At 47.3% G+C, this 15,465-nt stretch overlaps 1 protein-coding gene across 1 annotated transcript in view; it reads left to right on the forward strand.

Moving 5' to 3' along the window:
* Window positions 1-15,465, forward strand: part of LOC120993920 (sterol O-acyltransferase 2-like) — a 123,593-nt gene that overhangs the window by 73,942 nt on the left and 34,186 nt on the right. The window contains exon 6 of the mRNA XM_040422383.1: window positions 7,010-7,139. Coding sequence (XP_040278317.1) covers window positions 7,010-7,139 — 130 coding nt within the window. The remainder of the gene's footprint in view (window positions 1-7,009; window positions 7,140-15,465) is intronic.

The following is a 15,465-nucleotide window of genomic DNA, read 5'->3' on the forward strand; positions in this document are numbered from 1 at the left end:
TCATTTCATCAAATGACATTTATCATGTAGACAAAGTTAATACAAGGCACTTACTAATGAATTGTGATTATTCATATTGCCTCCTTTGCTGCTCATTTCCAGTGGTGATGACCACTCTGTAAGAAGGTACCTGGAATCATTGTGGATGGAAGGTATGTGTCATCGAGGTTTCTGGCCTCGGTAAAGTAAGAGCCTGTATTTTATGTGTCAGCAGAAGCTATTGCTAATTGACACCTTGAGATTTAGCATGGCTGATCCTGGATGGCTCTTACTGGAAGTAGTCAAAGTGCTGGGTGGGTGACTTCTCCCCATGTTCCAGGCCGGGTTTTGCCAGGCATAAAAAAAACAGGATTACCCCCGTCTGACAGTGGAGCTCAGGAGGTCTGTGTGCTGTGATCTGAGGGCGAACAGGCCGCCTATCGCCTGCCTGCCTGCCTGCGGACTTGACAAGGCAGAACTTCCAACAGGGTGTGAAGTAACACGCAGGAGAAATTGGTGACTGTTTTGTATATGAACTTTTCATGTGTATGAACGATCACCAAGCAACTTGCGTTTTTGCTTTGTTTTCACGTGTGAATAAACACTGATGTTTTGAACCAAGAACTTGTACTTTGCATCTGTGCTGCACCCGCTAATCCTAACTACCAAAGCGAATCCCCACATTTGGGCATTTGAGCAAGCGCGTGAGGATGGTGTGAACCCCAATATAATTTTTTGGTTTGCATTTTTGGGCACGGTTGTATTTCGTACATCAAACCAGTGGGAATTGCAACCCGTACCCCAACACAAAATGGAGGCTGTTGTGAAGGCCCTTGTGGAAGCTAATCTACAGCAGCGAGAGACCAACCTGCACCAACGGGAGGCTAATAAGCAGCAGCAAGAGACCAACCAGTTGCTGCTACAACATGTGATGCCTTTGCAGACAACAGGAGCAACCCCTGCAATGGCCAGGATACGGGTTGTTAATGTTCTGTATTTGTCGTGACGCCAATTGCAGCATGTGCAGAGTACTATCCTAGGGCCCTTCCCAGGTGTTATAATGCACGTCCCAGATTAGGAATGCCAGAGTGGTGTGATGGCCTATAATGTCTATATAGTTTTGTGGTAGTTGAGTCATGGTGTCTCCTACCTGAGTACGGACTCCTGGATCACTTGCAATAAATTTGAGTGCAGTGATAGTAGGAGTAATACAGTAATTTTGCAGAAGAAATGATGTCCAGACCTTTAGATGAAGTTCAAACGTTTCTTTACTTGAAATAACTTTCATCCAAGCGGTATACAGCTTTGGTCTCTTGGTCCCAGCAGGTTTTGGCAATCATTGGCAGGAATTAATACTTCTGCTTTAAACGTGGAGCTTGCAGGATAAAATGTCTGCTTGGTAGCTCTGTAACTATGGCAGGATTAGTTTCTGCACTTATCTGGTACCTTCTGCTGTGTGGGGACAGGCTAGCTGAGGAAGAATTAGCTTCTCCTAGGACTTTGGACTTATCTCACAGATGGATTCTCAGGGGATGCTTTATTCCTGAAACTCTGGAGTTTGTCTGTAGTTTCTGCTTACCTCATCCAGCTGAGCTGAAGGTGCTCAGACTGGGAATATTGCCAAGTCTCAGCCGAGACTAGGTCCTTGCTGTCTTCCCTATGCAGGGGGTCTCCTAGACACTATCACACAGCCTACCCCTAGCAGGGGGGAGGCTACACTAACCTAACTTCCTTCTCTACCCCTGCTGCAGGATGTGGGACCAGCCCACTTCTCTCACATAGGGGGAGCTAAGCTGGAATAATCCAATCCAGCCTAGATTCACTAAACACTAAGCTGTACTTGCCATTGAGTTGCTGCCACCTACTGGTAACCAGGCAAATTACAGGAACAATTACATTTAACATAGGTTTTATATGCACATTTGTGGAGGACATAATAAAAAATTCATTAGACGAAAGTATAACGGCTCTTAGGAGATAGTAGCGGGGTAGAGGCGTGTAGTAACACCACTCTGGGGTTTTACACCCCAAGCGTCCACGATGCCCGGAAAGCAGTCTGTGCAGCGATCCCTAAGATGACACCCGCAGACGACATCGAAGCCTACCTGGCGATGTACGAGAAAGTGGCCACCAGGGAAAAGCTGCCCCAAGACCAGTGGACTGAGGTCATCGCTCCTTTTCTGGCATCAGAGTCCTAGCGCGTATATTTCGACTTGCCGGACGATCAAGCGGCCGGCTACCCGAAGGTAAAGGGTGAGATTTTGGCAAGACTGGGGGTAAATGTGTTGATCCGGGCCCAGCGGGTACATCAGTGGGGGTTTAAGCCAGCTGAGCCTGCAAGACCCCAGTATTATGACTTACTCCACGTTCTGAAAAAGTGGCTACAGCCTGATGTGCTGAGTCCCACGGCTATGCTGGATAGACTATTGGCTGACATATTCTGCAGGGGGCTGCCAACCCCTCTCCAGCTCTGGATCGGCCAGGTGTCTCCTGGAAATGGTGCACCTGGTGGAACGCTATGGAGGTCACTAAGAATCTTAACAGGCATTCTTTCGGGAGGGGGGCAGGTAAGCCCCAGAACTCCCCACCCCAAGCCAAACGGTATGAGCCGGCGAAACTCACCTGGGAAGTTCCCACTATGGGCCGGACCCAGTTAATCTGCTGACGGTGTCAGGAACCTGGCCATATAAGGGCTGAGTGTTGAGCCCATGGACACTAATTGTGGTTGCCGTCAGTCACTGTATGCTATGAAACTGTGTGCCCCAGGTACCCCGGAGGCTCTAGACCACTTGTGTCAGGTGGAAGTGGGAGACACTCAAGCTGAGGCACTGATGGGCTCAGGGAGCTTGGTGACCCTAGTGTGGTCTGCTGAGTATACTGGCCGGAAAGTTGGGGTGATGTGCATTCATGGAGACTTAAAAGACTACCCCACAGCGCTGGTGACTCTAACCACGGTAGCCGGCAGGTGGACCCATGAAGTAGCAGTCACCGCAAACTTGCACTACGAACTCATAATAGGGAGAGACTTTCCGGGTTTCCCGGCCCTATGGCCAGTTGTGAGAGTGACTGGTACTTCTGAGTCAGGGGTGAGCCCAGGAAATTGGCCTTGGTTCAGCAGGACAGCCAGAACCTGGGAACCTGAGGCCGAAGGGCCAGCAGTAGGGGTAACCGCCACCTCGGTGGAAGAGGGGGAGACAACCCTGCGTAGGGTAATGGTGGGAGGCTATTACATGAGATGTATTCCCCGCTTTGCTACTGTAGACGCGCCATTGACAGGGTTATTGAAGAGACGCAAGTCAGTTATGGTTCACTGGAATGACCGGGCGTAAGAGGCTTTTTCCACTTTGAAGTCGGCCCTGTGCGGGTCACCGATTTTGGTGACGCACGACTTCAATAGGGAGTTCGTGGTACAGACAGATGCCTCCGAATTAGGCCTCGGTGCTGTACTCTCTCAGGAAGTCAACGGGGAGGAGCATCCCAATGTCTTTTTAAGCCGCAAGCTCACCCCAGCCGAAACCAGGTACAGTATAGTAGAGAGAGAGTGCCTGGCTATCAAGTGGGCACTCGAGTCTCTCCATTACTATTTGTTGGGGAGAAAGTTCCGCCTGGTGACTGACCACTCCCCTCTCAAGTGGATGAGCCAGACCAAAGAGAGAAATGCCCGAGTCACCAGGTGGTTTCTGTCCATACAGAACTTTAGGTTCACCGTGGAACACAGGGCAGGCCGGTGGAAGGGAAACATAGATGTCCTGTCCCGGGTATACTGTATGGCAGGTGTTCACCCCCTCAGGGTTTAACAAAGGGGAGGGGTATGTAAGAAGGTACCTGGAATCATCGTGGATGGAAGGTATGTGTCACCGAGGTTCCTGGCCTCGGTGAAGGAAGAGCCAGTATTTTATGTGTCAGCAGCCGCTATTACTAATTGACACCTTGAGATTTAGCATGGCTGTCATAGCTGGTCTAGGACGGCTCTTACTGGGAGTAGTCAAAGTGCTGGGTGGGTGACTACTCCCCATGTTCCAGGCTGGGTTTTGCCAGGCATAAAAACTAGCCAGCACTGCCAGTTGAAGAGGATTACCCCCGTCTGACAGTGGAGCTCAGGAGGTCTGTGTGCTGTGATCTGAGGGATGTGTTTGGAACCGTGGCTTGAGCCAGGCTGGAGGGCTCAGACCCCTGTGAGGGCGAACAGGCCGCCTAACGCCTACCTGTGGACTTGACAAGGCAGAACTTCCAACAGGGTGTGAAGTAACACCCAGGAGAAAATATTTTGTATATGAACTTTTCATGTGTGTGAACGATCACCAAGCAACTTGCATTTTTGTTTTGCTTTCACGTGTGAATAAACACTGATGTTTTGAACCAAGAACTTGTACTTTCCTCTGTGCTGCACTCGCTAATCCTAACTACCAGAGCGAATCCCCACACCACCTTGCAATCCAGCAGCAGTGGCAGTGATTGCACACTATAGGAAAAAACACCAGCCTCTATGGTGGACGGGACCATGGGAGTGCCAGGACTTTTTTCTATGAGTGTGCAAGCATGGCCACCGCTGCTGGAATGCAGGGTAGTCATAACCGCTGGAAACGAGCAGTGTATAATGTGATGAAAAATTCATCCAGCCAGCAAAGGAAGCAATATGGACAATTACAATACATTAGTAAGTGTCTGGTATTAACTTTCTCTACATGATACAGTCAGATCCATAAATATTAGGACATCGACACAATTCTAACATTTTTGGCCCTATACACCACCACAATGGATTTGAAATGAAACAAACAAGATGTGCTTCAACTGCAGACTGTCAGCTTTAATCTGAGGGTATTTACATACAAATCAGGTGAACGGTGTAGGAATTATAACAGTTTGCGTATGTGCCTCCCACTTGTTTAGGAACCAAAAGTAATGGGACATAATAATAATCATAAATCATACTTTCACTTTTTAATACTTGGTTGCAAATCCTTTGCAGTCAATTACAGCCTGAAGTCTGGAACGCATAGACATCACCAGACGTTGGGTTTCATCCCTGGTGATGCTCTGCCAGGCCTCTACTGCAACTGTCTTCAGTTCCTGCTTGTTCTTGGGGCATTTTCCCTTCAGTTTTGTCTTCAGCATGTGAAATGCATGCTCAATCGGATTCAGGTCAGGTGATTGACTTGGCCATTGCATAACATTCCACTTCTTTCCCTTAGAAAACTCTTTGGTTGCTTTTGCAGTATGCTTTGGGTCATTGGCCATCTGCACTGTGAAGCGCCGTCCAATGAGTTCTGAAGCATTTGGCTGAATATGAGCAGATAATATTGCCCGAAACACTTCAGAATTCATCCTGCAGCTTTTGTCAGCAGTCACATCATCAATAAATACAAGAGAATCAGTTCCATTGGCAGCCATACATGCCCACGCCATGACACTACCACCACCATGCTTCACTGATGAGGTGGTATGCTTAGGATCATGAGCAGTTCTTTTCCTTCTCCATACTCTTCTCTTTCTATCACTCTGGTACAAGTTGATCTTGGTCTCATCTGTCCATTGGATGTTGTTCCAGAACTGTGAAGGCTTTTTTAGATGTTGTTTAGCAAACTCTAATCTGGCCTTCCTGTTTTTGAGGCTCACCAATGGTTTACATCTTGTGGTGAACCCTCTGTATTCACTCTGGTGAAGTCTTCTCTTGATTATTGACTTTGACACACATACACCTACCTCCTGGAGAATGTTCTTGATCTGACCAACTATTGTGAAGGGTGTTTTCTTCACCAGGGAAAGAATTGTTCGGTCATCCACCACAGTTGTTTTCCATGGTCTTCCGGGTCTTTTGGTGTTGCTCAGCTTACTGGTGCGTTCCTTCTTTTTAAGAATGTTCCAAACAGTTGTTTTTGTCCATGCCTAACGTTTTTGCTATCTCTCTGATGGGTTTGTTGTGTTTTTTCAGCCTAATGATGGCTTGCTTCACTGATAGTGACAGCTCTTTGGATCTCATCTTGAGAGTTGACAGCAACAGATTCCAAATGCAATTAGCACACTTGAAATTAACTCTGGACCTTTTATCTGCTCATTGTAATTGGGATAATGAGGGAATAACACACACCTGGCCATGGAAAAGCTGAGAAGTCAATTGTCCCATTACTTTTGGTTCCTTAACAAGTGGGAGGCACATAGGCAAACTGTTATAATTCCTACACCGTTCACCTGATTTAGATGTAAATACCCTCAAATTAAAGCTGACAGTCTGCAGTTAAAGCACATTTTGTTCGTTTCATTTCACATCCATTGTGGTGGTGCATAGAGCCAAAAATGTTACAATTGTGTTAATGTCCCAATATTTATGGACCTGACTGTAAATGCCATTTGCTGAAGTGAGGCAACCCTTTTAAAGCACCTCTGTCATATGGTAAAGGCGCTTTACTTACTGAAGTTACATTATTGTTTCAGTCGTTAATGGAGCCATTATTGTGAATATGTTCTCGGTTCCCTCTTCTTTTTCTTCCTTATTCCTCCACTGTATGCATAAGACAGTGGTGTGTGCATTGCTGATAGATACATTTTATAGTATAGCCCTTTTAAAGGGGTTTTCTAGGAGTTAGATAACCTGTCTTCAGGATAGGTCTTGAATATCTGATTGGTGGGGGTCCGACACCCGGGACCCCGCTGATCAGCTGTTTGAGAAGTAACCGGTGCTCCTGTGAGTGCCGTGGCCTTCTCTCTGCCCACCAAACACAGTGCTGTCCATTTGATAGCTGCTGTGCTTGGTATCACAGCTCAGCCCCTTTCACTTCAATGGGGCTGAGCTGCACCTAGGCCATGTGACCGATGAACGTGACATCACATGGCCTAGGGAAAGCTGCGAGAAGGACACGGCACACTGCGAGCGCTAGTGCCTTCTTAAACAGCTGATCAGATACTGATGACCTATCCAGAGGACAGGTCATCATTATAAAAGTCTCGGAAAACCCCTTTAAGGTGACGATAAAAAGAATGTATGGTGTGAAATATAATAACCTGTTTATAATTTTCTCAATATCACTAGTTCCTTGGCGGTGTGTTTTTTTTGTACTTTATCATGGTCACACTCTGCACCCCGGTATTCAAAAACTTGAGCAAGCAGCCATTCAGTACCAAGACCTTGGTGCTTTCCATCTTCCATGCCACCCTGCCTGGTAAGACTAAGAGCAGACATAGTCCACGGACAAGAGAAGTGCTGTTTCTGGAAGAAAAGCAGATCCTTTTCTCTAACCTCATACAACCCCTTTACGTACTTGTTACTGATTTTGCTCCTGCTATTAACCACCCCGTCCCCACACACATTCAGTTATCTCTTATTTCAGCCACTAAGGCTGGGTTCACACGGGCGTTGCGGGAAAATGTGCGGGTGCGTTACGGGAACACCCGCGTTAGTGCAAAACATTGTAATGCGATTTGCACTCGCGTGAGAAAAATCGCGCATGTTTGGTACCCAAACCCGAACTTCTTCACAGAAGTTCGGGCTTGGGATCGGTGTTCTGTAGATTGTATTATTTCCCCTTAAGTCATAGTTATAAGGGAAAATAATAGCATTCTGAATACAGAATGCATAGTAAACTAGCGCTGGAGGGGTTAAAAAAAAATAAAAAATAATTTAACTCACCTTAGTCCACTTGATCGCGTAGCCCGGCAAGTGGACTAAGGTGAGTTAAGTTATTATTTATTTACAGCGCTAGTTTACTATGCATTCTGTATTCAGAATGCTATTATTTTCCCTTATAACCATGTTATAAGGGAAAATAATAATGATCGGGCCCCCATCCCGATCGTCTCCTAGCAACCGTGCGCAAAAATCGCACCGCATCCGCACTTGATTGCGGATGCTTGCGATTTTCATGCAACCCCATTCACTTCTATGGGGCCTGCGTTGCGTGAAAAACGCAGAATATAGAGCATGCTGCGATTTTCACGCAACGCACAAGTGATCTGAACAGCCCCATTGAAATGAATGGGTCGGGATTCAGTGTGGGTGCAATACGTTCACCTACCGCATTGCACCCGCGCGGAAATCTCACCCGTGTGAACGCAGCCTAAGTCTGTGTGTTATAGCTGTACTATTAATTGTAAACTGCCTGTATTAACTTGCTGATGGTGGACAGATGGCATAAAGATCTGGGTGGGCTGGAATGTATTTAGATTGCATGCATTTCTGCAAGAAATATTTTTATATCTCACGTACAGACTGAAATATTCTACTAGACATGTCACTGGAAAAAGTACAATGCCAAGAGGTGAAGAAAAGTACATCGGTATTAGTATCATTAAAGGGATTTTATGGGACTTTAATATTGATGACCCATCGTCAGTCATCCATATCAGATTGGCGGGGGTCTGTTTGAAGGGAAGGCTGTGCTCCGTGCAAGCACTGCCTTCCCTTCACTGTTTACCTCCATGCTGTCGACATCACGGCAGGTATATGTCACGATGGGGAGTGGGGGAAAACTCCTTGCCGTATAGCGTGGGTAAATGGGGAAGCAGCTAGGCCTGGAAACTAGTAAAAGGGAGCAGGTCACCTACTAAGCCACCCTAATCCTGGCCCTGACTCCTAACCGTATGAGCAGACCCAGATGGTAGGTGAGCTCATACACAGGATTAAATTTAAACACTGAAAAATGCGTAAATGGTGGTTGTATACAGAATAAATGTCACAGAGGTCAACCACCTAAAATATAACTTTTAATGAATTTTTTTTTTAAATTACCATAAATCCCTCACGTGGGGACAAAATAGAACAAGACAGACAAACAAACAAACAAGCACAATTAGGCTAAATCGGGACAGGAAAGATGGTATAGCAAAGAGAGGGCAGGCAAGAAGGGTCCCTAGTAAACCCTAGGGTATCCCTTACTGTTCTGTCCCCACATGAAGGCGAATGAAGGTAAAACTGATAATGACTTTGTGACTGTCCTACCTTCGTATCCAAGCAGTGGAGCAGACCGGACCGGCAGATGCTCAGGTTACATGGATCCAGACATAGACATGAGGATGCAATCAAACGTGGGTTTATTTGATCCAGACATACAGTGATGCAATACAGGAATGCAGTAGATGCTGTGATGTGGATGTCTTTCCTGAGGCTAACTGCTGAGGCAACTGCTGAGGCTACTGCTGAGGCAACTGCTGAGGCAACTGCTGATCAAAAACTGATGCCTTCACAAGCCAAGGTGTGTGTCTCCAGTCACAAAGGATGCAGCACTGATAAAGGCTACAGGAAGTGACAAGGCCCAAGGCTGCTAAAACCACGCCCAGAGAAAAAACTTTATAGACAACGAACGAGGCGTGCAGCATACAAATTCCGGCCAGCAGATGGCAGCAGAGAACAATGGATAGAAACAACATAGGTAAGAAGAAATAATACAGTGCAGAAATTCAATTAGAAAGGAACAGCACACTCCCCGTCTGAAATTCACTTAGGGGATTTCACTATGACGAATGTCCATAAAATATAAACAACCTGTAAAAGAAAAACATGTTAGAATGCAAACATAGATTAGTCCTGTGTTCCAACTTGGAATGGAGAAGATCTGCGAAGCTAGATACAGTCCTGTTCACCCAGCAGGGACGTTCTCGATGGGTAATATTAAAATGAGTTCGTTGATTGGTCTTGAGAACGTTTTAAGCTCGCCTTTCCTGAAGATCTTCAACTCCACCTTCCAGACCTTGCCATCCTTGCTAGGGAAAACCTTTGAAATTAGTCCGATAGGCCAGTCAATCCTTTCGGTTTGTTGCTCTTTCATCAATACAAGGTCTCCTTCCTTCAAGTTTGTTTTGTTGAGTTGCCATTTTCTTCTTCCTTGAAGAATACTGAGGTGCTCCTTTCGCCACCTGTTCCAGAAGTAATCTGCTAGGTATTGTACACGTTTCCAGTGTTTTTGATAGATGTTGGCATGAGTAAATTCTCCACTAGGTATTAGCGTACTCTCAGTTTTTTGGGTAAGTAGAATAGCCGGAGTCAGTATGGCTGGTGTTTCAGGATCCATAGACACTGGCACAAGGGGTCTTGAGTTGATAATGGCCGAAACTTCGGCAAGAAGGGTGACTAGAGTCTCATGTGTGAGTCTTGACGAGTTTACGTCCATCAGCATAGAATTTAAGATGTTGCGTGAGATGCCGATCATTCTCTCCCAGGAGCCTCCCATGTGGGAACTATGAGGAGGATTGAAAATCCAGGTGCAACCTTTTTCCGCCAACTGATCTTGAATGGACTTGGTGTCGATGTTAAGTTCTCTACAAGCTCCGATGAAGTTGCTTCCCTGGTCAGACCTCAATTGTTTAACTGGTCCTCTGATAGCGAAGAACCGTCTTAAGGCATTGATAAGACTGGATGTGTCCATAGATTCTATCACCTCTATGTGAACTGCTCGCACGCTCATGCAAGTAAATAGTACAGCCCAACGCTTACTGTTTGCGTGACCGCCGCGGGTCCTGCGTGCGGACACCATCCATGGCCCAAAGACATCTAGGCCAACATAGGTGAATGGCGGCTCTGCACAACTTATTTGAAAACCGAAGGAGTCAGCCGAGAGATCCCATCTGAGGCCCAAGCTCCTCTGCACAGGTGGACTGTCCAGTCCCAAGTTAATGTCCTTGAATCCTGGTGCATGATCGCCTGATTCGAATTCCCTCATAACGGCCAGGCTGTTTGAAGCAATTTTGTGTAGTCTAAGTTTAGCTTGGTACAACATACTTTGAGTCCTTTTGAGCAGATCGATAGCCGCTTCTTCAGTGGGTAGTGATTTGAGTCCATCGTCTACGTAGAAGTCCTTTTCTACAAAGTCTCTGGCGTCTTTACCGTACTCGGATTCTCCCTCTAATGCAGTGCGCCGAAGGCCGTAACTTGCCACGGCAGGTGAAGGGCTGTTTCCAAATACGTGTACCCTCATACGATATTCTGCCATCTCTGCGTTGGTGTCGTTATTCTTGTACCACAGAAACCTGAGGAAATTCCGGTGGTCCTCTCTGACTACGAAACAGTGGAACATCTGTTCAATGTCAGCGGTGATGGCAACGAGCTCTTTTCTGAACCTCATCAGCACTCCAACTAGGTTATTCGTCAGAATAGGACCTGTGAGAAGGACATCATTAAGAGATGCACCTTGATGTTTGGCACTTGAGTCGAAAACGACCCTAATTTGATTAGGTTTCCGTGGGTGATACACTCCAAATGAAGGCAAGTACCAGCACTCGTCATTCTTCCCTAAGGATGGAGCTGGTTCTGCATGGTTGTTGCGGAATATTTTGTCGATAAAGGCAACGATGTGTTCTCTCATCTCAGGCTTACTGTTCATGGTACGCTGAAGAGAGTTAAATCTAGACAGAGCTTGTTCCCTATTGTTCGGGAGTCTCACCCTGGTAGCTCGGAAGGGTAATGGAGAAACCCAGTGATTGGTTTCGTCTTTAAGGAACTCATTGTCCATTATCTTGATAAATTCTCTGTCCTCTACTGACAAAGCTACTTTATCATCGTCCTTGCTTGTGTGAAAGACTAATCTTCCCAAGTTGTCAGCAAAGTAGGGAGGAATGTCGTCAGGTGGTTGTATGAGGTCTGGAGGCTTCTCTTTCACCTCATAGTGATGAGGGCAAGGCTTAATGCAAGTTGTGCGTCCATCTCGACGCACGTACATTTTGAAAGAGCGGATTCTTGGTTGATCCAAGCATACATTTCCTATGACTACCCATCCCAAGTCCAGTCTCTGGGCGTATGGTGCATAGTCGGGACCATTACACTGTTGACGCACCTTGTGTACCCTTAGATTGTCTCTGCCAAGCAGGAGTAGAATCTCGGCGTTGTTGTCCATAGGTGGGATAACGTTGGCCAGGTGCCTTAGGTGTGGATGGTGAAATGCAGCTTCCGGGGTAGGAATTTCATCCCTATGGTTGGGTATTTGATCGCATTCGATCAGCGTCGGTAGAGGTATTTCCGTGTTTCCACTGACAGAACAAGCAATGAATCCTTGTGCCCTCCTGCCGCTAGTCTCTATGCGACCCGAGCAGGTGTTTAAGATGTAGGGTTCTGACGGTCCCTTTATTCCAAAGGCTTCAAAGAATCTAGGTCCTGCTAGCGAACGGTTGCTTTGGTCGTCAATGATGGCATACATTTTTACTGCCTTTTCTGGTAGCCCCTCCGGGTAGACCTTGATTAGGCATATGCGGGCACAACATTTCTCACTCTGGCCCTCCCCACATACGTCTGAGCATGAGCAGGAAACAGCGGTGGCTGTGTTAGCGTGGTTCTGGGGCTCCCCGCCATGACTTTGAGCAGGACTGGTGGTGACAGCAGCAGGTGAATCCCTTGTGAGTGGAGTTGGGTGCATAGCTGAGGCATGTCTTTCACTATGACACTCCTCACACTTGATAATGGATTTACAGTCCTTAGCCATGTGCTCCAATGAAGCGCAGCACCTAAAGCATACCCCAAGCTCGGTGAGGACTTTCTTGCGCTCCTGTATGGTTTTGGATCTAAATCCTCTGCATTTGTTCAGTGAGTGTGGTTTTTTATGAATGGGACATTCACAATTGAAGGCCTTGTCTCCTGATGAGGTAGTGTACTGTTTACCAGTGGGTACTGCAGATGATGGTAGGTTAGTCTTTCTAACATTCACGCTGCTCTTAAAGTCTCTGTGTTTATGCACAATACTTTCATACCTTGATGATGGTGTCACTGAAGCTGTAGTATTGAACTCCAGGAAGTCGAGGCTGGGGTCATTCCTCATCTGGGACTGTTCATCGATGAATCTACAGAAATGAATAAATGGGGGAAAAGTGACGTCGTGCACTCTTTTGTACCTTGAGACTGATGCCGCCCACTTCTCTTGCAGGCTGTATGGTAACTTCACGACAATTGGGTTCACCCCATGAGCTGTATCCAGGTAGCACAGCCCGGACAGACGAGGGTCTCTTTTGGCGAGCTCCAGTTCCATGAGCAAATCACTTAAATCCTGAAGCTTATGGACATCTTTGAGACTGATCTTGGGGACGTTCTGCAGTCTCCTGAATAGTGCCTTCTCTATTGCTTCTGCACTGCCAAAAGTGCGTTCGAGTCTCTGCCAGGCTGCAGCGAGACCTGCTTCTGCTTGTCCCACATAGACAGTTCTAAGGCTCTTGATGCGATTTGTGGAGCCTGGGCCCAGCCATTTGATCAAGAGGTCGAGCTCCTGCTCTGCGGTTAGGTTGAGGTTGGCGATGGCGGCTTTGAAGGTTGCCTTCCAGGCTCTGTAGCTCTCTGCACGGTCATCAAATTTTGAGAGACTGGTGTTAATTAGCTCTCTGCTCACCATAAACCTGGCAAACTCAGACATATCTGATTTCTCACTGCTTGTTGCCATGACAACTTGTGATGCCCCTGGGGCGTATAGGCTGCGTGGCGTGAAAGGGTGAGATGCTTCCGGGTAGAATGATGTTGCTGCAGGGTTGAGCTGTGGTCTAGCCTCTGTAGATTCTGATGACTGCTGCTTGAGCTGTGGAGGTAGGCCAGGAAACACCTGGTAGCCATCTTGCTGTAATAACTGCCCTTGAGAGGGCGCGTCTGGGCGACTGTTATTGGATTGCTCGGGTGCTGTGGGTGTCACTGGCACTGCGGGTAGAGCTGACTTGGAGGTTTCAGTGTTGTTGGCTTGGACAGTACTGCACACTGGGGGTGGTGCAGGTAACTGTTTCAGTACGTAGTCGCTGGTGCGATCAACTGGATCATCTATCTCCTCTGGTGGTAAGCAGACTGAATCAAGGCCTTGGCTCAATGCTTGCTCAAGTAGTCTTACTTTTGCTAATGCAATTTCCTCTTCCCTCTCTGATTCAAGGATCTTTATTCGAGCCTCCGCTTCTGCCCACTTGGCTTCTGCCTCTGCTTCAGCCCTCTTGGCCGCCGCCTCCGCCCTCTGGGCTGCCGCCTCCGCTTCAGCCCTCTTGGCTTCTGCCTCCGCTTCAGCCCTCTTGGCCGCCGCCTCTGCTTCTGCCTTCTTGGCTTCTGCCTCCGCTTCAGACCTCTTGGCCGCCGTCTGTGCTTCTGCCCTCGCAAGGACTTCTTTTTCGGTGAAGGAACGCCTCACTTTGGATTGCTCTGCATTTATGCGGGCCTCTAGTAATCTGTCGCTCAGGGTGGAGCTTCTAGAGCATGATGATCTATAGGACCGCGAGGAATGTTTTGATGAATGCGATCTGTGTGATCTGGTTTCTTGTAAATGAGAGATGCGGAGTTCCACTTTATCTTTAGCGTCCAGCACCATGGCGTCTCTTTGTCTGTCTATTGATTCTGCCTTGCACAATTCTGACGGGGCTTCTTCAATATTAGAGTCTTTTAGAAAGGTTATATACCTTGTGGACAGTTTCTTGTACCTTTCATGGGCTGCGTCCAGCCGCCCGACGGCAACTTGTAAACTGGTGGCATCGCCTGAGGAGGACTTAAGTCCTGATATGAGGGAGGAAACTCGTCCCCATAGCTCTTCCAGGTTGTCACATAGCTCATCTTTCCTGGTGTGATAGTTTTCTGTGATCTTTATAGTTGGTTTGAGAGAGCGCCTTGGTCGCGTGACTTGGTCTGCTGAAAGTGTGGGTTCTACCTCCAGCTCTTCATAATGATCAGTATCAGGTTGCATTTGCTTTGTTTCATCACTGGGGAACTGTACGAGGTCCTTTTCGGCCATTTTGATTTAAGGTGTGCTGTCTCTTTAAGAAAATGAACTTGGAGGCTGAAAATTGCAGTGCGGCTCAGATGAGGCACCCCGATGAGTTTCCCAAAGTCCTTTAGTGAATTGCGGGGTTTTGGTATAAGGGAGGCCCCGCGTGCGTGAACAGTTCTTATATCATGCGAGCAAGGGTTATTTTAGGATGTAGAAAGTGGCTTTGCGAGTAGTGGAGGACTTCCAGGCGAGAGTATATCTACTGCGGACACGCCGTGCTTCCCCTTGGGCTTATGGGACATGCACTGTTGCTGGGCAGATTTGCTGGGAGTGGGCCTGTTGCAGGGGAGGTTTCTGAGTGTGGCACTGGATTCTGAGGGAACCTGTAGCCAGGCATTGGACGTTGAGACGGATATTGACTGGGGTATAAGGCTTTAAGGCAGTTTTTGACTGTTCTGCCCCACATGAAGGCGAATGAAGGTGTAACTGATAATGACTTTGTGACTGTCCTACCTTCGTATCCAAGCAGTGGAGCAGACCGGACCAGCAGATGCTCAGGTTAGATGGATCCAGACGTAGACATGAGGATGCAATCAAACGTGGGTTTATTTGATCCAGACATACAGTGATGCAATACAGGAATGCAGTAGATGCTGTGATGTGGATGTCTTTCCTGAGGCTAACTGCTGAGGCAACTGCTGAGGCTACTGCTGAGGCAACTGCTGATCAAAAACTGATGCCTTCACAAGCCAAGGTGTGTGTCTCCAGTCACAAAGGATGCAGCACTGAAAAAGGCTACAGGAAGTGACAAGGCCCAAGGCTGCTAAAACCACGCCCAGAGAAAAAA

The sequence above is a fragment of the Bufo bufo genome, chromosome 3 (genome assembly GCF_905171765.1).
Source record: "Bufo bufo chromosome 3, aBufBuf1.1, whole genome shotgun sequence".
Taxonomy (NCBI): domain Eukaryota; kingdom Metazoa; phylum Chordata; class Amphibia; order Anura; family Bufonidae; genus Bufo; species Bufo bufo.